Source organism: Cnephaeus nilssonii (assembly GCF_951640355.1).
Source record: "Cnephaeus nilssonii genome assembly, chromosome: 5".
Classification (NCBI taxonomy): Eukaryota; Metazoa; Chordata; class Mammalia; order Chiroptera; family Vespertilionidae; genus Cnephaeus; species Cnephaeus nilssonii.
In genome coordinates this window covers 23,514,955-23,541,687 of record NC_137076.1, presented here as the reverse complement: position 1 = coordinate 23,541,687, position 26,733 = coordinate 23,514,955, and the positions used below count along the sequence as shown (strand labels likewise).

At 48.0% G+C, this 26,733-nt stretch overlaps 1 protein-coding gene across 1 annotated transcript in view; it reads right to left on the bottom strand.

Annotated features, from left to right (window-relative positions):
• The window catches only part of LOC307100543 (adhesion G protein-coupled receptor E2-like), a gene marked incomplete at its 3' end in the record, with an annotated part of 72,396 nt that extends 46,101 nt beyond the window's left edge, over positions 1-26,295 (bottom strand). The window contains exons 1-10 of the mRNA XM_079773010.1: positions 26,201-26,295; positions 22,581-22,631; positions 22,282-22,407; positions 21,638-21,796; positions 16,588-16,737; positions 15,965-16,011; positions 15,764-15,841; positions 15,170-15,347; positions 437-544; positions 28-248 (exon numbers count right to left, since the gene is read on the bottom strand). Of these exons, the coding sequence (XP_079629136.1) occupies positions 28-248; positions 437-544; positions 15,170-15,347; positions 15,764-15,841; positions 15,965-16,011; positions 16,588-16,737; positions 21,638-21,796; positions 22,282-22,407; positions 22,581-22,631; positions 26,201-26,240 (1,158 nt within the window). The 5' untranslated portion in view covers positions 26,241-26,295. The remainder of the gene's footprint in view (positions 1-27; positions 249-436; positions 545-15,169; positions 15,348-15,763; positions 15,842-15,964; positions 16,012-16,587; positions 16,738-21,637; positions 21,797-22,281; positions 22,408-22,580; positions 22,632-26,200) is intronic.
• Positions 26,296-26,733: the final 438 nt, after the last annotated feature.

The window sequence follows — 26,733 nt, the reverse complement described above, 5'->3', positions numbered from 1 at the left end:
CCACAGGCCCGTTTCGCCAGCACTCACGTGGTTGAAGACAAAGGTGACTGGGGAGCTGAGGTTCTGAGTGTCCTTATTGCTCACAAAGGCGGACGTGACATCTGAGAGCAGGACAGGGGAGCGTTCCTGCAACAGGCCCTTGTGTGTCTCATGCAGAACTGACTGCTCCTTAGTTTCCAGGACCAGTGGGGCCCCAACCAGCAACTTGCCCATCCCTGGAGAGGAGACAAGGCCCACCGCAGAAGGGCCTACAGACAAGGACAAGGTTGACATCTTGTGGTGTCCCAAAGGCCCCCTTCCTTCTTGGATGCATTTTCTCCTTTAACCCACCACAGCCCATACTTCCTTTTAATATTTAATTCTCTGTTTGTTACATCCTTGGGTGTCTTGTTCCACTGTGAAGCCTCATTGACCTTCTCTCCATATCAGTCATTACCTGAGCCACGTGAGTCCTGCACCACATCCCAGTTCACCAGCATCGTTGCCTGATTAATTCTCAGGGTGACATTCTTGTCTCCTTGCTCCTTCACCTCCAGGGATAGTTCTATGAGTTGTGGAAGTTACATAAGGGAGTTAGATTAGTAACTGTGCCTGCAGTTGTAGCTATAATACCACTTATATGTATATATTATGTTACACTATATACCAAATGTTATCTGTAATACGTTATAAGTATACTAAATAATGCTATATATATATATATATATATATATATATATATATATATATATATATATATATATTATGCAAATTGTCCCCGCGGGAGTTCAACTGGGAGACCGATCGCTTGCTATTACATGCAATGACCACCAGGGCAGTGCTGAATGAAGGGAGGTCCTGGTCAGCAGCCAGCAGCCGGGGAGGGAGGCCTTGGCTGCCAGCTGGAAATCCCTGATTGGCCCTGATCGCCGGCCTCCTAGGGACCCTACCCATGCAAGAATTTTGTGCACTGGGCCTCTAGTATATATTATAATAATACACATATTTTGTATACATAATAATTATATATATATATATATATATATATATATATATATATATATATACCAATCATCTGAATTTACAAAGGATATGAGAAATTATGAGCAATTATTCAACAACAAATTATATAACCTGAATGAAATAAACAAATTCCTACAAAGCCATGAACTATAAAAGTAACTGAAGAACTGGAGTCTGAACAAACCTGTCACAAGTAAGGAGATTGAATTCATAATTAAAACTTTCTAAAATTGCCCTAGCTGGTTTGACTCAGTGGGTAGAACGTCAGCCTGCAGACTAAGAGTCCCAGGTTCTATTTCAGTCAAGGGCACATGCCCAGGTTGCTAGATCCCCAGTAGGGGGCATGCAGGAGGCAGCCTATCAATGATTTTTTTCTCATCATTAATGTTTTTCTCTCTCTCTTCTTGACCTTCCTGTCTGAAAACGATAAAATATGTTAAAAAAAAAACATTCCAAAATAAAAGTGGAGACCTGAATTCGACTAACCATTTAAGGAAGAATTGACACAAATTCTTGTAAACTCCTAAAAAATAGAATGAAAAAGAAAACTAAGTAATTTTATGAGGCCACAATTACTCTAAAAACAAAACCAGAAAAAGACATAAAAAGAAAACAAAACTATAGGTCATTAACTCTTATGAATATAGATACAAAAATGTTCAACAAAATATCAGGAATAACTTTACCGAAGAAGGCTCATGGCTTGTCCACTGGAAAGTATAAAATTGCTAAAGAAATTTAAAAACCCTAAATAAATTGAAAAGTATCCTGTGATTATGAATTAAAAGACAACATTTTAATCAGGGCAATATTCTCAAAAGTTATCTACAGATTCAATGCAATACTCACAATATTCCAACAGCATTTCTTTTTTGCAAAAATGGAAAAGCTCATCCTAAAATTCATATGGTATTGCAAGAGGCCCCAATACCCTAACAATATTGAATATGAAAAACAAAGTTGGAGAACTCAAACTTCCTGATTTCAAAACTTATACAGTAATCAGAGCAGTATGGTACTGCCACATGAGTAGACATATAAATCAACAAAATAAAATTGAGAGTCTAGAATAAACCCATTTATTTATGTCAAATAATTTTCAGCAATATGGTTCAATGAAGGAAAGAATAGGTTATGCACAAGCAAAAAATGGAAGATGGACCCATACCTCACAAAATACACAAAAACTAGGTAAAAGGCATCAAAGACCTACATTTAAGAGCTAAAAATAAAACAGTTAGACCCGGCTCATGTAGCTCAGCAGTTGAGCATTGACCCAGGAATCAAGAAACCCCCTGGATCAATGCCCAATCAGGGCACATGCCTAGGTTGCAGGCTCAATTCCCTGTGGTGTATGAGTGCAGGAGGCAGCCAATCAATAATGTTTCTCTCTCTCTATTCTTCTTCCTTCCTCTCTCTCTAGAAAAATCAATAAAAAGTTAAAAATAAAATAAAAATAGAACAGTTAGTAGAAAACACAGGAGTAAATCTTCATGGCCTTGGGTTTGGCAACCAATTCTTAGATATGCCACACAATGTACAAACAAGAAAAGAAAAAAAATGAATAAAATGGGCTTTATCAAAATTTAATGCACCTATTTATTAACGTAAAAAGACTATGAAGAAAGTGCAAAGAATCTATTGGATGGAAAAACATATTAGCAACTCACATGTCTCAGAAGGGTCTACTAGCAAATATATAAAAAAACACTTAAAACTAAACAACAAAAAGCCAAACAACCCAATTAAAAAATAGACAAAAGACTTGAACAGACATTTCTCAAAAAAAGATACACAAATGTTCAATAATCCCATGAAAAGATATTAAACATCACTGGTCATTAGGGAAATGCAAATCAAAACTTTAATGAGATGTCATCTGACACACTAGAAAGGTTTTAATAAAACCAAAATAAAATGGAAGTAACACATTTTGCTGAGGTTGTGAAGATTTGCACCCTTGCACCTTGCTGAGGGTATGGAGTATATGTATAATGGTGTAGCCATTTTGGAAAAATAGTTTGGTGATTCCTAAATGTTGGACATATAATTAGCATATCACTCAGCAATTCCACTCCTACATATGGACCCAAAGAACTGAAACAGTTATTCAAACAACTTGCACACCAATATCATAGTAACTCTATTCACAATAGTCAAAGGGTGGCAACAATCCAATGTCCATAAATGGATGAATGGATAAACAAAAGGTGGTGTATGCATGCAATGGAATAGTATTCAACCATATGATATATGCTACTATGTGGATGACCTTGAAAACAGTATGCTAGGTGAAAGAAGCTAGACTATAAGGTCATGTATTGTGTGATTCTATTTATATGAAATGTACAGAATTGGCTAATTCATAGAGGCAGAAACAGATAAATGCTTTCCCAGGGCTGGGGGGTAGGGGGATGAGAAGTAACAGTTTAGTGGGTACAGTGTTCACTTCTGGGGTGATAAAAAAAACTTTAGAAATAGAGGTGATGGCCTGGCTAGTGTGGCTCAGTGTTTGAGCATCAACCCATAAACCAGGAGGTCACAGTTAGATTCTGGATCAGGGCACATGCCCAGTTTTCTGGCTCAATCCCCAGTTGGGGACATGCAGGAGGTAGCCACTTTTTAAAAAAAAATATATATTTTATGATTGATAGTATTACAGATATCTTCCATTTCCCCTCCTTTATTCTTCTCTTCCCAGCCCTTACCCCCACCCCTCGGTTTTCACTACCCTATTGCCCATGTCCATGGGCTATGCATCCTATCTAATAAAGAGGGAATATGCTAATTGACCATCATTCCATCACAAAGATGGCTGCACCCACAGCTGAGGCCAAGTTCCCATAAGGAGCCTTAATGAGCAATCAGCAGGGACCTGAGGCTATGCCCTCCCCCACCTGGCAGGGCTTGACAGGGGACCTCAGGCAGTGCCTCCGCCCTGGCATCAGGCTGGGGTACCTCAGGCCACACCCCCCACCACAGTGCCAGGCCAGGGGACCTGAGGCCACGCCCCCCGCCCAGCGGGGCTTGACAGGGGACCTCAAGGTGTGCTTCCCATCCTGGTGCTGGACTAGGGGATCTCAGGCTGCTCCCCCTGCCCCAGCACCAGGCCAGGGGACCTGAGGCTGTGCCCCCTTGCCTGGCTGGGCTTGACAGGGGACCTCAGGCCGTGACCCCACCCAGCAGGGCTTGACAGGGGGCCTCAAGGTGCACCCCCAGTGCTGGGTTGGGGGAACTCAGGTCATGCCCCCACCAGGAAGGCTTGACGGGGGACCTGAGGCTGTGACCCCCTCCCAGTGCTGGGCTGGGGGACCTGAGGCTGTGTCCCCCAACCTGGCAGGGCTTGACGGGGGACCTCAGGCCCTGCTCCCCACCCAGTGGGGCTTGACAGGAGATCTCAGGCCGTGTCCCCCACCTGGTGGGGCTTGATGGAGGACCTCAAGGCATTCCCTCCCCCCCTCCCCCCCCCCCACCGCCGGGTCTGGGCTGGGGGAACCTGAGGTTATGCCCCCTGCCTGGCAGGGCTTGACAAGGGTGGGACTGGCCAGGTCTGGATCTAGCCCAATGGGGGGGTGGGTGGCCTGGCCGGGTGTGCCCCAGACTCTGACAGGAGGAAGGTTTTCATATACATTTTACTAATTTTCTTTCATCTCTGACACTTCTATTATAGAGAAAGGGCAAATAGCAATATTAAACTACTAGAGGCCCAGTGCATGAAAATTCATGCACTAGAGGGGTGGGGTTCTTCAGGCCAGCTTGCCCCCTTTCACAGGATGGGAGCCCTCAGGGGCCGGAAGCGACCCAGTGATCAGGGGAAGGCGACGTCCCCATCACACCTCTGCTGGTGCCACTGCCAGTAGCGCAAGCCTCAGCCAGCCCTGGTTACCTGAGTCTTGGGCGGCCCTGGGCAGCTGGGCAACCGACATCCGAGGCTTGCCTGCGCCTCGGGCTGGCCCTAGGCATGTGGGCAGCTGCCATCTGAGGCTTGATTGCACCTCCAGCGTTGGCTGGGCAGCTGACATCCAAGGCTTGCCTGCACCTCGGGCTGGCCCTGGGTGGCTGGGGGCTGAAGGGACTGGGGGACTCTAGAGGCAGGTGCGTGGAGCTGCCAGACCCGCCTGGGGGCAGGCCCGGCCATGCCGCTCACCTTCTGCCCTAGGGGGGCTGAGGGGACTGGGCGCCGCCATCTTGTGGCTGTGGGCACTGCCATCTTTGAGGATGTGGCAACAATTAGCATATTCCCTCCTTATTGGCTGTGGGTGCCACCATCTTTGTGAGGGCATGATGGTCAAGTAGCATATTCCCTCTTTATTAGATAGGATTTCCTCTAATTAATCCCCTTTTAATGTGCACGAATTTTGTGCACCGGGTCATTAGTATACATATATAGGTTTTTTGGTTTATCTCATCATTGATATTTATTTTTATTTTTTTTATTGTTTAAAGCATTACATATAGTAGTACATATATCTTTTTTTCCCCCCATTGATCTTTCCCCAGCCTCCCCTACCCTCTGTCACATGCCCTCATCCCATGCCCCCAGTGTCTTGTGTCCATTGGTTGTGCTTATATGAATTCATACAAGTCCTTTGGTTGATCCCTTTCTCCCCCTCCCCAACACTCCCCAGCCTTCCCACTGTAATTTGACAGTCTGTTCGGTGCTTTACTGCCTCTGTATCTATCTTTTTGTTCATCAGGTTATAATGTTCTTTATTTTCCATAAATGATTGAGATCATATGGTATTTTTCTGTCATTGCCTGGCATATTTCACTTAACATAATGCTCTCCAGGTTCATCCATGCTTCTGCAAATGGTAAGAATTCCTTCTTTTTTATAGCAGCATAGTATTCCATTGTGTAGATGTACCATAGATTTCTAATCCACTCATCTGCTGATGGTCATTTAGGTTGTTTCCAAATCTTAGCTATGGTGAATTGTGCTGCTATGAACATAGGGGTGCATATATCCTTTCTGATTAGTGTTTCGATTCCTTAGGATATATTCCTAGAAGTGGGATGACTGGGTCAAATGGGAGTTCAATTTTTAGTTTTTTGAGGAAATGTCATATTGTTCTCCACAGTGGCTGCACCAGTCTGCATTCCCACCAGCAGTGCACGCGTGTTCCTTTTTCTCCGCATCCTCACCAGCACGTGTTGTTTTTTGATTTGTTGATGATTGCCATTCTGACAGGTGTGAGATGGTACCTCATTGTCATTTTGATTTGCATCTCTCGGATAATTAGTGACTTTGAGCATGTTTTCATGTGTCTCTTGGCCTTCCTTCTGTCTTCTTTCGAAAAGTATATATTTAGGTCCATTGCCCATTTTTTTTTATTGGATCATTTATCTTCCTTTTATTAAGTTTATAAGTTCCCTGTAGATGTTGGAGATTAAACCTTTATCAACGATAACATTTGCAAATATGTACTCCCATACAGTGGGCTTTCTTGTTGTTTTGTTGATGGTTTCTTTTGCTGTGCAAAAGCTTTTTATTTTGATGTAGTACCATTTGTTTATTTTCTCCTTAGTTTCCATTGCCCTAGGAGCGGTATCCGTGAAGAAATTGCTTCGGCATATGTCTGATATTTCTCTGCCTGTGGATTCCTCTAGTATTTTTATGGTTTCCCATCTTATGTTTAAGTCCTTTATCCATTTTGAGTGTATTTTTGTGTATGGTATAAGTTGGTGATCTAGTTTCATTTTTTTGCATGTATCTGTCCAATTTTCCCAACACCATTTATTGAAGAGACTGTCTTGACTCCATTGAATGTTCATGCCTCCTTTGTCAAATATTAATTGAGCATAGTGGTTTGGGTCGATATCTGGGTTCACTATTCTATTCCATTGGTCTAGTGCCAGTACCAGGCTGAGTGAGAACAGTGGCTTTGTAAATACAGCTTGAAATCTGGTATTGAGATCCCATCTACTTTGTTCTTCTTTCTCAGGATTGCTGTGGCTATTCGGGGTCTTTTATTACTGCAGATGAATTTTTGGAGAGTTCTTTCTAGGTCTGTAAAATATGCCATCGGTATTTTAATGGGGAAGTGCATTGAGTTTATAGATTGCTTTGGGTAGTATGGACATTTTAATGATGTTGATTCTACCAATCCATGAACACAGTATGTTCTTCTATCTGATTACGTCTACCTTTATCTCTTTTTTCAGTGTCCTGTAGTTTTCCATGTATAGGTCTTTTACCTCATTAGTTAAGTTTATTTCTAGGTATCTTAAATTTTTTGGTGCAATGGTAAATGGGATTGCTTTTTTAGTCTCTCTTTATGTATGTTCACTATTGATGTGTAGAAATGCCATAGATTTCTTGGCACTCATTTTGTATCCTGCTACATTCCGAATTTATTTATTAAGTCTAATAGTTTTTTGATGGAGTCTTTCAGTTTTTTTATGTACAATATCATGCAACCTGCAAATAAGGACAGCTTTACTTCTTTTCCAATTTGGATGGCTTTTATTTCTTCTTCTTGTCTAATTGCAATGGCTAATACTTCGAGTACTATGTCGAACAGGAGTGGTGATAGTGGACATCCCTGTCTTGCTCCTGTTCTTAGGGGAAATGGTTTCAGTTTTTGCCCATTGAATATGAAGTTGGCTGTGGATTTATCATATATGGTTTTTATTATGTTGATGTATGATCCTTCTAGCCCCACCTTGCTGAGAGTTTTTATCAAGAAAGGGTGTTGGAGTTTATCAAATACTTTTTCTGCATCAATTGATATGACTATGTGATTTTTATCTCTCAATTTGTTTATGTGATGTATCACGTTTATTGATTTGCAGGTATTGTACTATCCTTGCATCCCTGGGATAAATCCTACGTGGTCATGGTGTATAATCTTTCTGATGTACTGCTGGATCCAATTTGCTAGAATTTTGTTGAGTATTTTGGCATCTATGTTCTTGAGGGATATTGGTCTGTAATTCTCTTTCATTATGTTGTCTTTATCTGGTTTTGGTATTAGGGTGATGCTGGCTTCATAGAAAGAACTTGGAAGTGTTCCTTCCTCTTGAATTTTTTGGAATAGTCTGAGGAGGATAGGTTTTAGTTCTTCTTTGAATGTTTGGTAAAACTCCCCTGTGAAGCTGACTGGCCCCAGGTTTTTGTTTGCTGGAAGCTTTTTGATGACTGCTTCAATTTCTTCCATAGTTATTGGCCTATTGAGCTGTTTAGATTCTTCCTGATTGAGTTTTGGAAGGTTGCATTTTTCTAGGAATATGTCCATTTCCTCCAGGTTGTCCAGTTTGTTGGAATAGAGTTGTTCATAGTATTTTTTAACAATCCTTTGTATTTTGGTGGGGTCTGTTGTTATTTCTCCTCTTTCATTTCTGATTTGTTTATTTGGGTCCTCTCTCTTTGCTTCTTGGTGAGCCTGGCTAGAGGTCCATCAATCTTGTTTATCCTTTCAAAGAACCAGCTCTTGGTTTTGTTGATTTTTTTGTATTATTATTATTATTTTTTGTCTCTAGGTCGTTTATCGCTGCTCTGATCTTTATTATTTTCCTCCTTCTGCTTACACTGAGCTTTTCTTGTTGGTATCTTTCCAATTCTTTGAGTTGTAGGGTTAGGTAATTTATTATCATTGTATTTTGTTTTTTGCAGGAGTCTTGTAGAGATTTGAACTTCCCTCCCAAGACTGCTTTCGCTATATCCCATAGATTTTGGATTGTTATGTTTTCATTGTTGTTTGTTGCCATGATTTTTTAAAATTTCTTCTTTGATCTCTCTGGTAACCTAGTCATTGTTTAATAGCATGCTATTTAGTCTCCTTGTGTTTGATTTTTTGGGATTGTTATTATTGTAGTTGACTTCCAGTTTTATGCCTCTGTGAACTGAGACGATGCTTGATATGATTTCTATCTTCTTGAATTTGAAGAGACTTTGCCTGTGACCCAATATATGGTCTATCTTTGAAAATGACCCATGTGCACTTGAGAAGAATGTATATTCTGTGTCTTTGGGGTGAAATGTTCTGAAGATGTCAATTAATTCCATCTGGTCTAGTGAGTCATTTAGGATTGATGTTTCTTTGCTGATTTTTTGTTTAGAGGCTTTGTCCAATGGTGATAGTGTGGTATTAAAGTCTCCTACTATGATTGTATTGCTGTCAATCTCTCCCTTGATATCCTCCAGGAGTTTTTTTATGTATTTGCGTGCTCCTGTATTGGGTATATATGTATTTACCAGAGTTATTTCTTCTTGTTGGATTGCTCCCTTTAGTACTATGAAGTGGCCTTCCTTATCTCTTTTTATGTCCTTCAGTTTGTGATGTAATTTATCAGATATAAGTATTGCTACCTCAGCTTCTTTTTTCATTTCCATTTGCCTGAAAAACCTTTTTCCATCCCTTCACCCTCAGTCTGTGTGCATCTTTTTTTCTGAGGTGGGTTTCTTGTAGACAGCAGATATATGGGTCATGTTTTCTTATCCAATCCGTTACCCTATGTATTTTGATTGGGGCATTTAATCCATTTACATTTAAAGTTATTATTGATAGGTACTTGTTTGTCACCATTTTTATTCTTTACCCCTGTGTTCCTTCTTTGCTTCCTATTTCTTTTCTTTTCTTTTTTTTTTTTTTTATAGCAGACCCTTTAGCATTTCTTGCATTGCTGATTTTGTGGTAATAAACTCCCTTAGTCCTTTTTTGTCTATGAAGCTCCTGATTTCATCTTCAATTTTGATTAATAGCCTTGCTGGGTACAGTATTCTTGGATTCAGACTTTTCCTTTTCATGACTTTGTATATTTCATTCCATTCTCTTCTGGCCTGATGTGTTTCTGTTGAGAAATCAGTCGCGTCTTTTTTTTTTTAATTTAATAAATCTTTATTGTTCAGATTATTACAATTGTTTCTACTTTTTCCCCCCCATAGCTCCCCTCCACCTGGTTCCCACTCCACCCTCTGCCCGTACCTCCCCTCCACTGTCCTCATCTATAGGTGTACAATTTTTGTCCAGTCTCTTCCTGTACCCCCCACACAGACACCCCTTTCCCCCTGAGAATTATCAATCCACTCCCATTCTATGCCCCTGATTCTATTATATTCACCAGTTTATTCTGTTCCTCAGATTTTTAATTCACTTGATTTTTAGATTCACTTGTTGATAGATATGTATTTGTTGTTCATAATTTTTATCTTTACCTTTTTCTTCTTCCTCTTCTTAAAGAATACCTTTCAGCATTTCATGTAATACTGGTTTGGTGGTGATGAACTCCTTTAGCTTTTTCTTATCTGTGAATTTCTTTATCTGCCCTTCAATTCTGAATGATAACTTTGCTGGGTAGAGTAATCTTGGTTGTAGGTTCTTGCTATTCATCACTTTGAATATTTCTTGCCACTATTGTCTGGCCTGCATGGTTTCTGTTGAGAAATCAGCTGATAATCGTATGGGTGCTCCCTTGTAGGTAACTGTTTTTCTCTTGCTGCTTGTAAGATTCTCTCTTTATCTTTTGCCCTTCACATTTTAATTATGATATGTCTTGGTGTGGTCCTCTTTGGATTCCTTTTGTTTGGGGTTCTGTGTGCTTTCTGGACTTGAAAGTCTATTTCTTTCACCAGGTGGGGGAAGTTTTCAGTCATTATTTCTTTAAATAGCTTTTCAGTATCTTGCTCTTTCTCTTCTTCTGGCACTCCCATAATTCTGATGTTGGTATGCTTGAAGTTGTCCCAGAGGCTTCTTAAACTATCTTTAACTTTCTGGATTCTCTTCTCTTCTTTCTTCTCCGGAGGAGTGTCCTTTACCTCTTTGTATTCCAAATCTTTGACTTGATTCTTGCGTTCCTCTAGTCTGCTATTGGATCTCTGTATAATATTTTTTATTTCAGTCAGTGTATGTTTAATTTCTAGTTGGTCCTTTTTCATATCCTCGAGGGTCTCGTTAAATTTATCGGCATTTTCTAGGAAATTCTTGAAAAACCATACAACCGTGGTTTTGAACTCTATATCCAGTCGTTTGTTTTCCTCCATTTCTTTAGTTTGGGATCTGTTTCCTTGTCCCCTCATTTTCGCTACTTCCCTGAGTTGGTAGGGTGGCTTTGTGTGCTAGGTGTCCTATATCAGTGATTGCGAACCTATGACACGCGTGTCAGCACTGTCACGCGTAGCCATTTCTGATGACACGCGGCTGCATGCCGAGGATGAAACATTTGCTGCTCCTGAGGATGAAACATTTGTGACTAGAGTCTTGGTTAGTTTTTTCCTCAAAGTGACACACTACCCGAGTTATGCTCAGTTTTTTAGCGAAGTTTGACACACCAAGCTCAAAAGGTTGCCCATCACTGTCCTATATGGTTCAATGGGTCAGCTTCCCAGTTACCTGAGGTGGACACTCTTGGTGCACCCCTTTGTGGACTGTGTGTACAGCCTTGGTGTAGTTAAGCCTGGATTGCTGTTGGTATCACTGGGAGGAATTGACCTCCAGGCCAATTGGCTGTGAGGACCCGCTGTGTCTATAATGGAAGAATTGCTGTGCTGGAGACACATTTATGGGGCAGGATTTGTTCCAGTGGGGCTTTGGTGCTCATTGAGTCTGCCTCTTGAATGTGTCCCTTATGAGAATAGTTGAAATCTGGTGTTGTCTCACACCGACCACTAGATACACCAGCTTCTGGATCTCCAATGGGGTGCAGGCCAGCTACTGTCTGAGGCCACCCAGCAGGAGCTACAGCAAGAACTACAGTTTTCTCCTCTTTGCTTGGGGTTTGGAGGTTTTGGAGCTGTCTGACTGGAGCTCCAGTTTATTTGGTTAAGCTTCCACAGGGCAGGCCATTTATATGCAAAAGCCGCTGCGCAGAGCTTGGGTGTGTTTGTAGGTTGTGCAGGCGGGGTCTCAGGGCGTCACTAGGCTAGGGCGTGGCAAACAGCAATGGCTGCAAGTCAGCCGTCTCTGCCTTTCCGCGTTTCCAAGTCCCCGCATCCCGTGCTCTAGCGCAGTAAAAAATGATTGCTGGGCGCACCTCTGCAAGAAAGCCGCCCTCACTTTCCGACCCGATGGCAGACAGTCCAGCTTCTCCCCGTAGGAGTTTGGGTCCCCCGGGTCTCCCTAGAAATTGAATTTCAGAGTAATCGGGAGCTTGTCTCCCTTCTGGTTGAAAAAAAACAGTGCGCCCAGTCACCCGCAGCCATCCCGATTGGCGTGTCTCCATACCTCAGCTTTTCAGCGCTTGTGCTCTTTCCTCTTTCCTTCTAGTTGTAGAACTTCCACTCAGCCAGCTTTCCCGTGGTTCTGGGTGATAGACGTTTTGTCTTTTAGTTGTAGTTTTGCAATTGTTGTGCTAGGCGGCAGTTTAGGTGTTTACCTTTGCCGCCATCTTGGTTTCTCCGTCAGTAGCGTCTTATGGGGGATCCTTTGTCGGTAACTTTCTGTCTCTCTCTGGCCACTTTTAAGATTCTTATTTTGTTGGTGTTTGCCAATTTAATTATAATATGCCTTAGAGTCAGTCTTTTGGGATTCATTTTGCTTGGGACTCTGTGGGCTTCTTGGATTTGTGTAGGTTTTTTCTTCACTATATCAGGGAAGTTTTCTGTCATTATTTCTTCAAACAGGTTTTCTATTCCTTGCTCAGTTTCCTCTCCTTCTAGCACCCCTATTATGTAGATGTTGTTTTGTTTTGTGTTGTCCCAAAATTCCCTTAGGCTCTCCTCCTGCTTTTATTTTATTTTTTCTAGAAGCTGCTCTATTTGGGTATTTTTTCCCACCTTGTCTTCTAGCTCATTGATGTGGTCCTCTGCTTCTTCTATTCTACTCTTGATGCTTTCTATTGAGTTCTTTACAGCAGCAATGTCATTTTTCATTTCTTCTTGGTTCTTCTTCATTTCCTCTTGGTTCTTTCACATCTTGTTGAATTTGTCTTCCATTTTTTCATCCACCTTATGACTATTTCTCTGAATTCTTTCTCTGACAGGTTGCTTGCCTCCATTTCGTTTACTGCCTTTTCTGGTGATGCCTGCTTTTCTTTCATATGCAGGCTGTTTCTTTGTCTCCCCATGATCTCTTTTCTCCGGATGTCTGGTTATGTAATTATCTCTCTCCTTTTTGTGAGGGAGTGTAGAGCTCCTCTGGATCCACATTCTTGAGTTACTTGGGGACCAGCGTGGTGTTCTCGGGTTCATAGCTGTTCGGTGGGTCCAAACAGCTCAAACCTGGAGGCTCCAAACGTTTCAGGAGGTGGTCAGTGTTCTCGGTAGCAGGTGGACTGCCTAGACTGTGTTCTTCAATTGGGGGTTGCTAGGTGGGTAGCACCTATCCCACTGCCAACATTTTCACTGGCTGGCTCCCGCTGGACAGCCAGTCGACCTGCTGTGACGCAGTGGGACTGAGGCTCTCCCTCATCACTGATATTTCTATTTCTCTCTCCCTCTCCCTCTCTCTGAAATTAACAAAAACATATTAAAAATAAATAGAGGTGATAGGTGTACAACTCTGTGAATGTATGAAATGTCACTGAATTGTACACTCTGATTAAAATAGTGAATTTTATGTTATGTGAAATTTACCTCAATAAAACAAATCACTTAAATATCAGATAATATTAAATTGTATCCCTCCAAATTTAATAATTTGTTTTTTTAAAGCCATTTCTATTTTATCTTAAACTAGAGGCCTGGTGCACAGATTTGTGCACTGGTGGGGTCCCTCGGTCTGGCCTGTGGGGATCAGGCCGAAACTGGCTCTCTGACATCCCCCCGAGGGGTCCCGGATTGTGAGAGGGTGCAGGTCACGCCGAGTGCTCGATCAGGACTGGGAAGAGACGCAAGAGGTAGGCTGGCCTGGGAGGGACTGCGGGAGGGCTCCAGGACATGTCTGGCCCATCTCACCCAGTCCCGATCAGCCAGACCCCAACAGCAAGCTAACCTACTGGTTGGAGCATCTGCCCCTAGTGGTCAGTGTGTGTCATAGCTGTCAAATGAATGATTGGACACTTAGCATATTAGTCTTTTATTATATAGGATTATTTTGTATAATTAATAGAGGTCCAGTGCATGAAAATTGGTGCACTGTAGGGGGGTGGTTCCCTCAGCCCTGGCCTGTGCCCTCTCACAGTCCAGGAGCCCTTGGGTGGATATCTGACTGATGGCTAAGCTGGCAGTCATAGTGCTCCCCAGCCGTAAGCCTGGCTTCTGGCTGAGTGGCACTCCCCCTGTGGGAGTGCAGTGACCACCAGGGGGGATGCTCCTGCATTGAGCGTCTGCTCCCTGGTGGTCAGTGAGTATCATAGCGACTGGTTGTTCTGCAGTTCGGTCTATTTGCATATTAGCCTTTTATTATATAGGATTTCATTTGTTGATAATTAATATTACAATGAAAATATTTAGTATTGATAATTTTTTTTCTGATCTTTTATCTTAATACTAGAGACCCGGTGCACAAAATTTGTGCACGAGGGGAGCAGGGGGCGGGTCCCTCAGCCTGGCCTGCACCCTCTCCAATCTGGGATCCCTCCAGTAATCTGGAACCACTGGCTCCTAACTGCTCACCTGCCTGCCTGCCTGATGTCCCTAACTGCTCTCCCCTCCTGGCCCGATCCCGCTAACTGCCTATATGCTCTCCCCTCCAGGCCTGATCCCCTTAACTGCCTATCTGCTCTCCCATCCTGGCCTGATCCCCCTTAACTGCCTATCTGCTCTCCCTTCCTGGCCTGATCACCCTGCCTAACTTCTGCCTTCTCATGCACGGCACCAGCCTTCTCACCTTCTCCCTTCTTTCTCAGCACCAGCCTTTTCACTTTCCCCTTCTGCTTCTCCTGCACACCCCAGCTTTCTCACCCTTTCCCTTCTGCATTCTCCAATGGCACCGGCCTTTTCACCTTCTCCCTTCTGCCTTCTCCCATGGTGCTACCCACCCTCGAGTTGCCTCAGGCTGGTCCCGCCTTCTCCTGGCACCTGCCTGCTTCAACCCCGTCTTCTGAGCAATGCCTCGTCTCTGGAGCAATGCCCCGTGGCACACATAGGAGCTGATAAAGAGCTAATATGCTAATGGTACAGTCATGATCCATTATGGCATCCTGATCAAATTTGCATATTACCTCTTTATATTATATATAGATATTTATAAGAGTAACAGGGAGGTACAAGTGTGATCACTCAGCTCTAGTATGATGGGAGAGGAATGAGCAGGCAGAGCAGAGCCTGTGGGCAGGCAGGGTTACTTGCCTGTTCCTGCAGCTGTCCTGAAGGTCAGTGGCCCATTGGGCAAGGCCTTGCTCAGCTCTCTCAGGACGTGTTCCTGGCTAGTGAGCAGGTTAGCAGCCACACAGTGCTGCTCTGAACGAGGAAGGGTATTCAGGTCCCCCGAGGTCTCCAGCAGATTATCCACCTCCTGTATGATGTCCTTGGGGCATGGGGACACAGAACCAGTGGATCTTGCAGAAGAAAAGCTTCAGGAAGACCTGGCCCCCTCAGCTTCTGAGAACAGACCCTAGAGCCTATTTATGTGGGGATAAAGATGGTACTGAATGGAATTCCCCGGGTCTTTGCTACTGCAATCCGCCAGTCAGAGGTCAACTCCTGGTCATGATTACCAAGGACAATACAAGCTCAGTGGCCAGGACAAGAGGAAAGGTGTTAGTAGGTGTACATGGGTCTAACAGTGAGTACAAATACTTGGTCTGCTCTTCCCACCCACCCTGAGAGAGTAGGGCATCAGAGCAGGATGCCATTGTGTTGGGGTTGGTCTCCTTCCAGACCAAGGCGTCCTCGGGTCTCTATGGGATACCTTCACTTGCCTCACCTGGGTCCTGTCCTTACCTGGATGGTGTCCTGGGCCGAGGCAGACTTAAAGTCCCTGCCCAAGTCCTGGACTCTTTCAAAGAAGCGAGAGAGACTCTGGGGAAAGAGGAGATGAGGCCTTAGAGGGCCTCATGCATGGATGGGAGAGCTTAGGGAAATGGATGGATGGTGAACTGAGTAGAGGGACCTTGCCTTTTGGTCCCAGCTGGAGTCACTCACCTGGCTCTTGATTCCAGGGGGCGGGGTCCAGGCAGGGAAGGAGATCTCTGGAGGGGACAGAACAGCAGTCCACTGGGTATGAGTGTGTGTGTGTGTGTGTGTGTGTGTGTGTGTGTGTGTGTGTGTGTTGGTAGGGTCTAGGGTCAGGCCCTACTTTCACACTGAGTAGTCCTTTGTTTATTCAGGAATCTGGGCCCCTCACCTCTCTGTGCCCCACTCCCTTCTTGGGTTCAGTCCCCCTCTCCCCATGCCTTGGCTGGAGGTGATGACACCTGCTGACTGCACATCCCTGAGTGGGGGACGCAGGGGTTATGGGAAGTGTGCAGAGGCCTGACACACAGCAGGTAAGCCCCACACAGAGGTACAGGTTGTGAGCTACTAAATACCTTTGTCCCAATTAGTAATTAGCTGCTGCCCGGGGTCCCCCAGGAGCCTTCCGGTTGGTACCCCAGCTCCTTCCGCAGGACCCCCAGATCTCTTCCCATTTAGTCTCAAAGAATGGAAGCCTGGCAAGCAGGGCACCCCCAGCATTCATTGTGCTGGGTTTGTGTGGTTGCCCGTGAACATGTGATCAGGTGGCTTGAGTTGTGGGTCTTTGGGAAAATGGGATCTGAACTCCGAACCTGCTTCACAGACGGTGTTGTTTGGGCCATTGGGGGACCCAGGAACCGGCTTCCAGCCAGGGCGGCAGCGGCACTCATAGCTGCCCTTGGTGTTGCGGCATTCGGTCGACTTGTGGCAGGAGTGTTGCCCCGAGGAACATTCATCCACATCTGAGGACAAAGCCAGAGCATCAGGCCCTCCCTCCACTCCTTGGTAGCATCCTTCCTGTCCCTTCACTCAAATCCCTTAGCAGTTCACACCAAGGACACCCCACTACACCCCGCTTATCAGGACCTAGCCTGACAGGATACAAACTTGTGGTGACATTTTCCACTGTAAAAGCACCATAAGCTCAGAGCGCCCCTGCAAGGTGGACAGGGCAGGGCTGTGTGTGTGCAAGTGTCATCCCAAAGCTGTGCCCCCACCTGTGGGGCAGGATGGACTGGGGAGGACCTGTGATGGACTTCTAAGCAGGGAGATTGTCACACTGAGAGCTCCCACATGTGAGGCTGTGGGCTGTGGGCTGTGGCACCGCTGCACCCAGAGCTGCACTCCTGCCCTTATTAGAACAGAATCTGATGCTCAGCCCTGCCCCGCCAAGGTCCCTCTCCTCACTGCCTGCCCTGGGCACACAGCGTTTCTGAAAGTGCTGCCCCTTCTCTGCCAAAGCGCCTATGGCAGCTTCCTTTAAGGTGGCTCAGCCAAGTAAAGAAGATGTGGTTCATTTATGGGGTCTGAACTCCGAACCTTCACAAACGGTGTTGTTTGGGCCATTGGGGGACCCAGGAACCGGCTTCCAGCCAGGGCGGCAGTGGCACTCATAGCTGCCCACTTTGTTGAGGCATTGGGTGGTTTTGTGGCAGGGTTTTTGCTCCGAGGTGCATTCATTCACATCTGAGGACAAACCAGAGACAGTGTCAGGCCCTCCCTCCACTCCCTGCATGCAACGCTCCTGCCCGTTCTCTCAAATTACATTCAGGATACTCTATTAAACCCTGCCTAAAACCCACCTAGCCTGACATATACGAAGTTGTGGTGACATTTCCACTGTAAAAGCACCATAAGCTCAGAGCGCCCTTGCAAGGTGGAGAGGGCAGGACTGTGTGTGTACAAGTGCCATCCCAAAGCTGTGTCCCCCACTGTGGGGCAGGATGGACTGGGGGAGGACCTGTGATGGACTTCTAACCAGGGAGGCTGCCACTTTGAGAGCTCCCATGTGTTGAGGCTGTGGGCTGTGGGCTGTGGCACTGCTGCGCCCATAACTGCAGTCCTGCCCTTATTAGAACAAAATCCGAAGCTCAGTCCTGCCCGGCCCAGGTCCCCTCTCCTCACTGCCTGTCCTGGGCACACACCATTGCTGGAAGTGCTGCCCCTTCTCTGCCAAAGCGCCTATGGCAGCTTCCTTTCAGATGGCTCAGCCAAGTAAAGAAGATGTGGTTCATTTATGGGATCTGAACTCCGAACCTTCACAGATGGTGTTGTCTGGGCCATTGGGGGACGCAGAAACTGGCTTCCAGCCAGGGTGGCAGCAGCACTTATAGCTGCCCGAGGTGTTGTTGCATTGGGTGGATTTGTGGTAGGGATTTTTCTGTGTGTGTTTTCTAAAAATATATATATTTTTTTATTTTATGGAGAGAGGAAGAGAGAAGAACAGAGAGATAGAAATATCGATTGGCTGTTTCCTGTACACCCCCTACTGGGGATGGAGCCCACAACTTGGTCATGTGCCCTGACCAGGAATTGAATCAATGACCTCTTGGTTCATGGATAGATGCTCCACCACTAAACCCCACTGGCCAGGCCTGTGGCAGGGTTTTTGCCCCAGGTACATTCATTCACATCTGAGGACAAAGCGAGAGCTTTCAGGCCCTCCCTGCTCCCACTTCTCATTGCCTGAGGATCCCACCATTAATACACATGCCACCACCTGGTGACTTTCAACTTCTCCTTCAAAGCACATTGCGGTGGCCTCATTATGGACATGACAGGGACCATAGTCTCCAGTTTATAGGTGTCAAATCCAGGAGGGAAACTGAGTCATGAGGGCTGAACTTCCTGACCAAGGACTCCTGCCTACTCCCTCCTGAGGGCTGCCCCTGGTCTTCTTCTGGGAACCAGAAGTCACACCTCTGGACTAAATCACATGGGAATTGTCATCACTTCCTGCCAGTCCAGGGGATGCCTTCAGGGGGATCAGAAGGGACACCTTCATCACCCCAAGGAAAGATGAGGAAAGGAAAGGAGGGTCTGGGGCTGCTTGCAGGGGCTCCACAAGGAAACCCCAGGCCCAAAAGACCCTGCCACTGCCCTGCTCTGTGGCAGGACTTTTCAGGGAGGCGAATCCTTAGCCAGAGCCTAGTCAGGCCCTTGGCATTTCAGAAACCTGAGAATCTTCTCCTGCCTCCTGGGGCTGCGGGACCTGCGTGGCCCCTTCCCCAGCTCCATCCAGTCCAGCCTCACAGCGTCCTCCCGGGGCCTCTACCTTTGCACAGCTTCGGGTCCTCCAGGTTGAGCTCAAATCCTGGCGGGCACGTGCAGGTGTAGCTGCCATGGGTGCTGACACATTTGCTGCGGCTTTTACAGATTCCAGGTTTCAGACATTCGTCCATGTCTGCAAGGGGAAGGAGAGGGTGGTGGATGCCTGCATCAGTGGATGCCTGCATCAGTCAGCCACGTTTCCTGCCATGGAAGCGACTAGAAGACCCCACTGCCTCCCCCCAGGTGAGTGGTGCCTTTTCTAATCACATGGAGGTGTCCTGTGGGTAAGCATGGTGGCCTGTTATCCAGTAGACGTTCTGTTCTCCAGATGTGGCCAGAAGCGGCCCAAGTCCTCCCTCTGACTCCCTCCACCACCACCTCCTCTCCGGGCAGCCCCCAGCTAGGGCAGCGACAGCACCGCCACCGGGGTCCCAGCCTGAGGACTTGGGCAAAGGCCAGGCTGGGCCTTCCTGGAACCAAGTGCGGGAGAAGTGCTGCGGGCCCGAGCAGGCTCGTTTTGGTGCCTTGGTCCTGACTCCCCTGGGGGTGCTGTTGGCTGAGCTCTCCTTGGATCCTGGTGACTCTGCTGAGACAGCGCCCTCCCATCCACACGACTCCTGAGACTCCAGCCCATGGAGATGGATCGATAACCACCCTGAGCCTGACCCCTCGCGGACAAGGCTTTTGGGCCGGGGCCCAGAACGTGAAAATGATGCCAGACAGGCCAGGGCCACCTGGACAGCGGGTGCCAGGCCATGAGGGCAGTGGGGCTGACATCCAGCCATGCACCTTGGGGTGGGAAGGTGCCCCTTCTGATCCTCCTGAAGGCATCCCCTGGACTGGCAGGGAGTGATGAGAATCCACATGTGAGCAAGGCCAGTGGTGGGCAAGGGCTGGGTGCCTGGAGCAGGCGCAGGGGCTGATGGGTGAAGAGTGGCAGGTGTTTCTGTCATCTGGCTCCTTGTTCTCCCACCAGGGACACAGACTTGTGGGCCTGGCCAGAGGGGCTCAGCCTCCATCTTCAGTGCCACACTGGTATGGGCCCCCATGGCATCTGGGTTGATCTCCTCTGGAGAGGATTGAGCCTGGGGCAATGGTCCCTGATATTGGCTGGTTTCAGGCTCTTCTGTCTCAGTAGGGCGGGCCTGTGGACCCTGCTCAGAGCCTCCAGGACCCCCAGCTCAGCCTCCTCCTCCCCTCTCTGTATTCTGCACTAACCCTCTCTCTCTGGGTGACTTGCGGCTTCTGCCTGACCACTGCTGGCCCTATCTGCCCCTGTAGCTGCCTGAAGCCCCTTCCCTGTTCTCTGGAAAGTGAGCTGAGCCTGGTGATGAGTGCAGGCCTGGCTACTCCTGGGTCTCTGGTGAGGAGATGGGCCAGGCCAGCTGCTCTCTGAGCAGCCACCCGTGGGGCATGGTCCCCTGGGATGTCCAACCCGAAGAGGGTGTGTGAGATCAGAAGGACTGTAGTCTAGAGGGGAGGCAGACCTGTGGGGCATCTCATCCCAGGGCCAGACTGGAAATACAACTAAATTAGAGAGCATTCACCTGTAATTACTAACTGAGGTCCAGCTGAGGATGTGACTTATAACAAAGAACAGTAAACACCTGGAGACAGGTAGGAAGGGGGAGGTTGTGAGAGGAGGGGAGCTGAGAGAGGAGGGAGCACTGTGTTAAAAGAGCATACAATGGAGCAAAGATGGTCTCTACAATAAATGGTGTTGGGAAAACTGGACAGGCACATACAGAAAAATGAAGCTAGACCACCAACTTACACCATACACAAGAATAAACTCAAAATGGATAAAAGACTTAAATGCAAGACGTGAAACCATGAAAGTCCTAGAAGGAACTATAGGCACCAAAATCTCAGACAAAAATGAACAAAAATAGACCTAGAGACATAGAAGCATGGTATGGACTGTTGAACCTCAGAAGGAAGGCAGGGGAGGGTGGGTGGAAAGAGATCAACCAATGAAATTAAGCATAACCCGTGAACACAGACCATGAGGTGGTGAGGGCCTGGGGGCAAGCGGGGGGGAGGTGGGCTGGAAGAGGTCAATGGCGGAAAAAGGGGACTTACATAACACTTTCAACAATAAAGATAAAAAGTAAAGAGAAAGAATGAATATAGTCTAAAAAACCCAACAGCCTCCACTGTGTTGTGCTCTATGAACACATATACTTTCTCAGCATTGTCACTCCCTTTTACTGATGGGTAAACTGAGGCACAGAGCAGTGAAGAACGTGTCCAAGGTCATACAGCTAACAAAGGCATAGCTACTTTTGTGTTTATTTGTAAAAAAACAGGTGTTGTTTTTTAAAAACACAAAATCACAATAATATTATCACATCTCGCATATTATCAATGATTTCTGAATAAGTGTCCTGGCTGGTGCAGCATGTACCTGGGTCCTGGCTCTCATGCCACCCCACCTCTCTGTGCTAGTGGGACAGGCACAGGCACACTTGTCCCCACTTAGACCTGGGGCTGCACCTCAGACCAGGGCCCGGCACCCTGTACGCTGCAGGAATGACTCTGGTGACCCCAAACCTCATGGCGGGGAGATGGGAGATGCAGGGTCACTCTTACCTTGACATGTGTTCTCACTTGCTTTACTGAAGTTTGTTGCCCCAGAAACAAGCCTGTATCCTGGGCTGCATTTGCAGTAGTAGCCCCCCCTCGTGTTATGGCACTCTGCCACTCTTCCACAGGCACTCACTGCTCCGGATTGTTCACATTCATCAATGTCTGCAACAAAACTGGATAAAGGGTCACCTCCCAAAGCCATGAGTGCCCTCAGGGCAGAGAGCCTGGTCCCATACCCAGCATGGAGCCTGATGCTCAATCAGTGTCTGTTGGGAAATAATTAGAATCAGGCAACATTGCTGTGGCTGGAGCAAGCCATTCCTGAAACCCACCCAATTGGCTCTGCTCTGCTCAGCTTCCTGTCTGTCACCTGGATTTGGATCCAGGAGCAAGTGCTGAAGTGGTGGGTGAAAGCTCTGCATCCCCTCCCTGGTCCTGGAAGGGTAAACTGAGGCACAGATTCCAGGCTCCTAGAGACCCAGCTCCTCCCTCTGCACGAAGCCATGTTCATTCACTTCTCATTTTCCAACTTCATATCTTTTTCTTTCGCTTTTCTCTGTCCTTCATGATGGTCTGAGAACAAAGGCTGAGGCCACCAACCACCATTCCCTCTCCATGTAGCCCTCCACCACCCCAAGCCTCTGTACCTTCACAAGTCTCCCCGGGGTTGACGTTGATCTCCCCCGATGAAGATTTGAATCCTGGGTTACAGCGACAGGCAGTGCCACCGACACATGAGGAGTCTGGAGGACACGGCTGGGGACAGGCAGAGGCTGTGGGACGGAGACCATGGTCAGAAGATGAGGCTGAGCCAGAGGCTGGGCGGGGTGTTGGGAGGAGCAGCCCTGAGCTTCCCCTGCAACAGGCCTTTCCCCTGCCTGGGCTGAGAGGTGCAGGTGGGGGATGGGACTCTGGCTGTGGACGGAGTTACTCCCAGCAGACTCACCCCTGGTGCTCTGGGGTCCATTTTCCAACAGAATCAGCAAGACACACAGCGCTGGAACAGAGAGATGGGGGTCAGGGGGGCACAGAACAGGGAAGGGAGGCCTGAGGGTGACATATCTGAGAGAAAGGGCTGCTCACCCCTCCCAGGCTCGGGCTCTGTCCATTACTCAAGGAGAGAGTGGCAGGGGTCACCTCCCTGGCCTCCAATGCCCCTGGCCAGAGGGTCTGCACCCATCCCCTGAGGGGGGCTCTCAGGAACTGAAGGATGGGGAGGGGCCCGAGCCTGGCAGGGGTCTTGGCTTCTGCTGACCTGTGGGCAGCAATTCAGGAGACATACTGGAGCCAGGTGGCCTTGGTTCTACTCCCAGACCTTGGTCAGGTGCCTCAGTGCCTCAGTTTCCCCTTCTGTAGAATGGGGATGAAGAGGGGGCCCTTTTCCTAGAGCAGGCGTCCTCCAACTACGGCCCGCGGGCCACATGCGGGTGTTTTTGCTGGTTTTTTTTTTACTTCAAAATAAGGTATGTGCCGTGTGCATAGGAATTTGTTCATAGTTTTTTTTAAAACTATAGTCCGGCCCTCCAATGGTCTGAGGGACAGTGAACTGGCCCCCTGTTTAAAAAGTTTGAGGACCCCTGTCCTAGAGTGTGAGAGTTAAGCACACAAGTACTGCCTGGTGTGTCAAAGTGCTTACTGCCGCCGAAGCCGGTTTGGCTCAGTGGATAGAGCGTTGGCCTGCGGACTGAAAGGTCCCGGGTTTGATTCTGGTCAAGGGCATGTACCTTGGTTGCGGGCAAATCCCCAGTAGGGGTTGTGCAGGAGGCAGCTGATCGATGTTTCTAACTCTCTATCTCTCCCTTTCTCTCTGTAAAATATCAATAAAATATATTTTTTAAAAATAATAAAAACAAAACAAAAAAACACAAATTGCTTACTGCCGTCATTTCTTTATGTAAAAAAGAAGGGGTTGGACCAGGTGTCCTCTCAGATCTCCCAAATCCAAGGTGCTCCGGCCCACACCCTTCCTCAGGGACACAGGTGCAAGCACACTGCACCCACATCTGTCAGCCACAAGGACAAGCTTGGGACCCAGTGGTGACATTTCACCCCCTGGCTCCCTGCACACAGGAAGATGCTGGGGGCTCATGTTAGGGGTGGAGCTACACGGGTCCCCAGTCCTGCTCTTCCTGCTGCTCAGGGGCACCCCATCCCAGGGCATGTCCTGGGGGTTCTCCTTAAGTCAGCAGAGGGTCTAGATATGAGGACCCATAGATCAGAGAGACAGACAAGGAGGCAGAGATGGAGAGAAAATAAAGAGGAGAGAGAGAGAGAGAGAGAGAGAGAGAGAGAGAGAGAGAGAGAGAGAGAACACAGAAATGGAGAGAGAAACAGAGAGGCAGAGTTAAGAAGACAGTGATCTAGAGAGATGGACAGAGAAATAGGGAACTCCTAGAAAGGGAGAGACACAGATGCCAGAGATTAAAAGGAGAGATAGGGAGATTGAGAGTCAGATAGAGAAACAGAAGGGGAAGGGAGGGAGGAAAGATGGGAGGAGTGAGGGTGGGTGCCTGGGCAGCAGTGGGGTGTGGGGAGGGCTTGATGGATCCATTCAGCCCCTGCAGATCTAGAGATGCTGGGGAGGCAGCCTAGACCCAGATAATCCAGGGAGACCAGATTGGGGGGGGGGGGGCAGCGGGTGGAGGGATGGGGCCAGGGCAGGAGTGAGTCACTTCCTGGGCCAAATGAAGGGATAACTCAGGGCTCCCAGGGGAATTTTGGGGTCTGTCATTGTGAGCACAACTTGAGGAGCTGTGGAGGGTGCAGACTGGAGGGTCCCCTGAGCACTCAGTTCGAGTTTCCAAACTTGATACCCCTCAGGCCAGCAGAGGGCAAAGACCCCCACACCCTCCCTGAGGCCCACGCAGATGCGGTAAACTGAGGCTAGAATTCCTGTCTTCCTCCTCTCTGGCCACAGGGTTTGGTTAGTTCTCCCTTTGGTGGAAACCCTCTTCCTCTTTGTAGGACAGACCACAAAATGACCGTCCCTGGCAGGGCGGATCCTGGGCTGATTTGTAGCAACTTCAATGCTCACAACTGCCCTAGGAGACAGAGGCTCTGTTTATGTCCACTCTGCAGGTGGACACACTGAGGCTCAGAGCCCAGGAAAGGCTTATGGAGAATCTGGTGAAGAGGGGGCTGGGGAAGATGGAAGTGAGGGGTCAAGTTCCCCAGACCCTGCAGGGAGGGGGTTCTTTGTGTTGAGCTGGGCTTTCCTGCCCCACCACAGAGGCTGCTGGGCCAGACCCCCCCCCCCCCCCCCCTAGGGCCCAGGAAGTTCCCAAACAGGAGCCTGGAGAGGGTGGCTGGTCGCCTGCTCCCAGTCCCATCTGGGTTGCCTTCCCCTAGCTGAGCCCTGGGCAGTCAGATTCCTGCCTGGGGCCCCTGTGGCAGGGGTGGGCAGTCATTCTGTCCTGGCTCCTCCTGCTAAGGATCCCTCCCCGCCCCCACCCCAGACCCCTTCCACACCCAGCTTATCCATCAGACTCACCAGTGAAATAATAATAATAGTACGATTAACAACAACAGCAACAATAATAATAATGTTTACTTAATTCTTACTGTGAACCAGGATTCAACCCTTAACACAAGCCTGTAAAGTGGAGACCAGTCTTGCTCTGCCCCATTTCACAGACCTGGAAAGTGAGGATCAAGGGCTCTGTGACTTGGCCCCCTGACACATCGCCCCCTTCAGGTGAGCTTCACACGGGACTGGGCAAATTTACTAAAAATCATCTAATTGTAATCATGCAACAGGCGAATTACATGCTATGTAAATTACACCTCACCTTGATAAAGAAAACAGCTCAGGTCTGGCACCCTGGGCCCGCACAGGGAGCCCCATCCCTGTGGCCCAGGGAAGTTCTGAGTGGCACCCCAAATGTCATTTCTTAACTCTCTTTGTTGCCTGGTTGCCCAGGCAACGAGCTGTCCTGATAACCTGATAACCCTTAGAGCCACCCTGGGTGGGGCGGGAAGGAGGCAAGGGGGAAGTCACAGCAGAGCTCGGGTTCAACCCACAGCAGCAAAGCCCTTCAAAGCATAACTGAGTCCCAGTTGGGTCTGGGGGAGCAAAAAAGGGGTGTCTCCGGTCTTCCCCTGCCACACAGTGGGAGATGTGTGGGGGTCACCCCGTTGTGGAAGGGCTCCCCCTTAGCTCCCTAGCCCCCTCTCTGCCCTCTGTTAAGAGTGACTTCCTGAGGGGGTCACAGCACTCATTCACCCCTCTCTTCCACCGGCTTCAGTTTCCCCTCTTAGGGAGCAGCTTCCCAAGTGGAAGGAGCTTGGAGATCCCTCTGGGGGTGGGGAACAGACCCTTAGAGCACCCGGGGGGTTCCTGCCTGGGCGTGGGGGTATCCGGGCACTGCCAGCTGCTCTCTCATGTGCCGTGGCTCCCTGGTTCCCGCCTAACCATGTGACTTCCTACATGTCAGGCCCCAGAGCTGCCAGTGGTGCCTCCTATTTCTCCTCAGTGGGGGTGGTGTGGGGAGACTGGAAAATGGAGGCATCAAAGGGGTGCTACCAGGGGTTCCCTTGTTCCTCCCCTAAGGGGCCCCAAATTCTTACCCTGTAGGATGTGAAATGAGCTGAGGCGAGGACCTCCCATGGTCTGGGCAGGGCAGTTTTGTATTCACAGGCTGGGCAGCTGTGCATAGTTCTGTGGCCTCCTGGCCCTTATACAGTGTGTGAGTGGGGGTGCCCCAGGTCCCTCCCCGGAACTGGTGGAGCAACTGGAAGTGCACAGGAAGTAAAAACACAGATTGGGGGGGGTGTGTGTGCAAAGGCACTGGTGCGCCCCCTCCCCCTCACACACCACAGAGGTGTCTCCTGCTCTCAGATCCTTTGCCTGCGGCTCCACCGTTTGAATTTCTGTCAAACACCCTGAGCCCTGGGGCTCTCGGCACTCATCCCAGGCAAATGTGGCCGTGCGGGCTGGGTGGGGGAGTCTTGCCCAGAGGACTGTTTAGCTTCGGGAGGGGCCATCGCCACGTCAGAAATCCCTCGGGGCTTCCATGCTGGGGACTCCCCTGTGCTCATGGCCTTGGCATGTCCTAGTCTCCAAAGCCATCCCCTGAGCTAACAGTGTCCCCCCCCCCCCC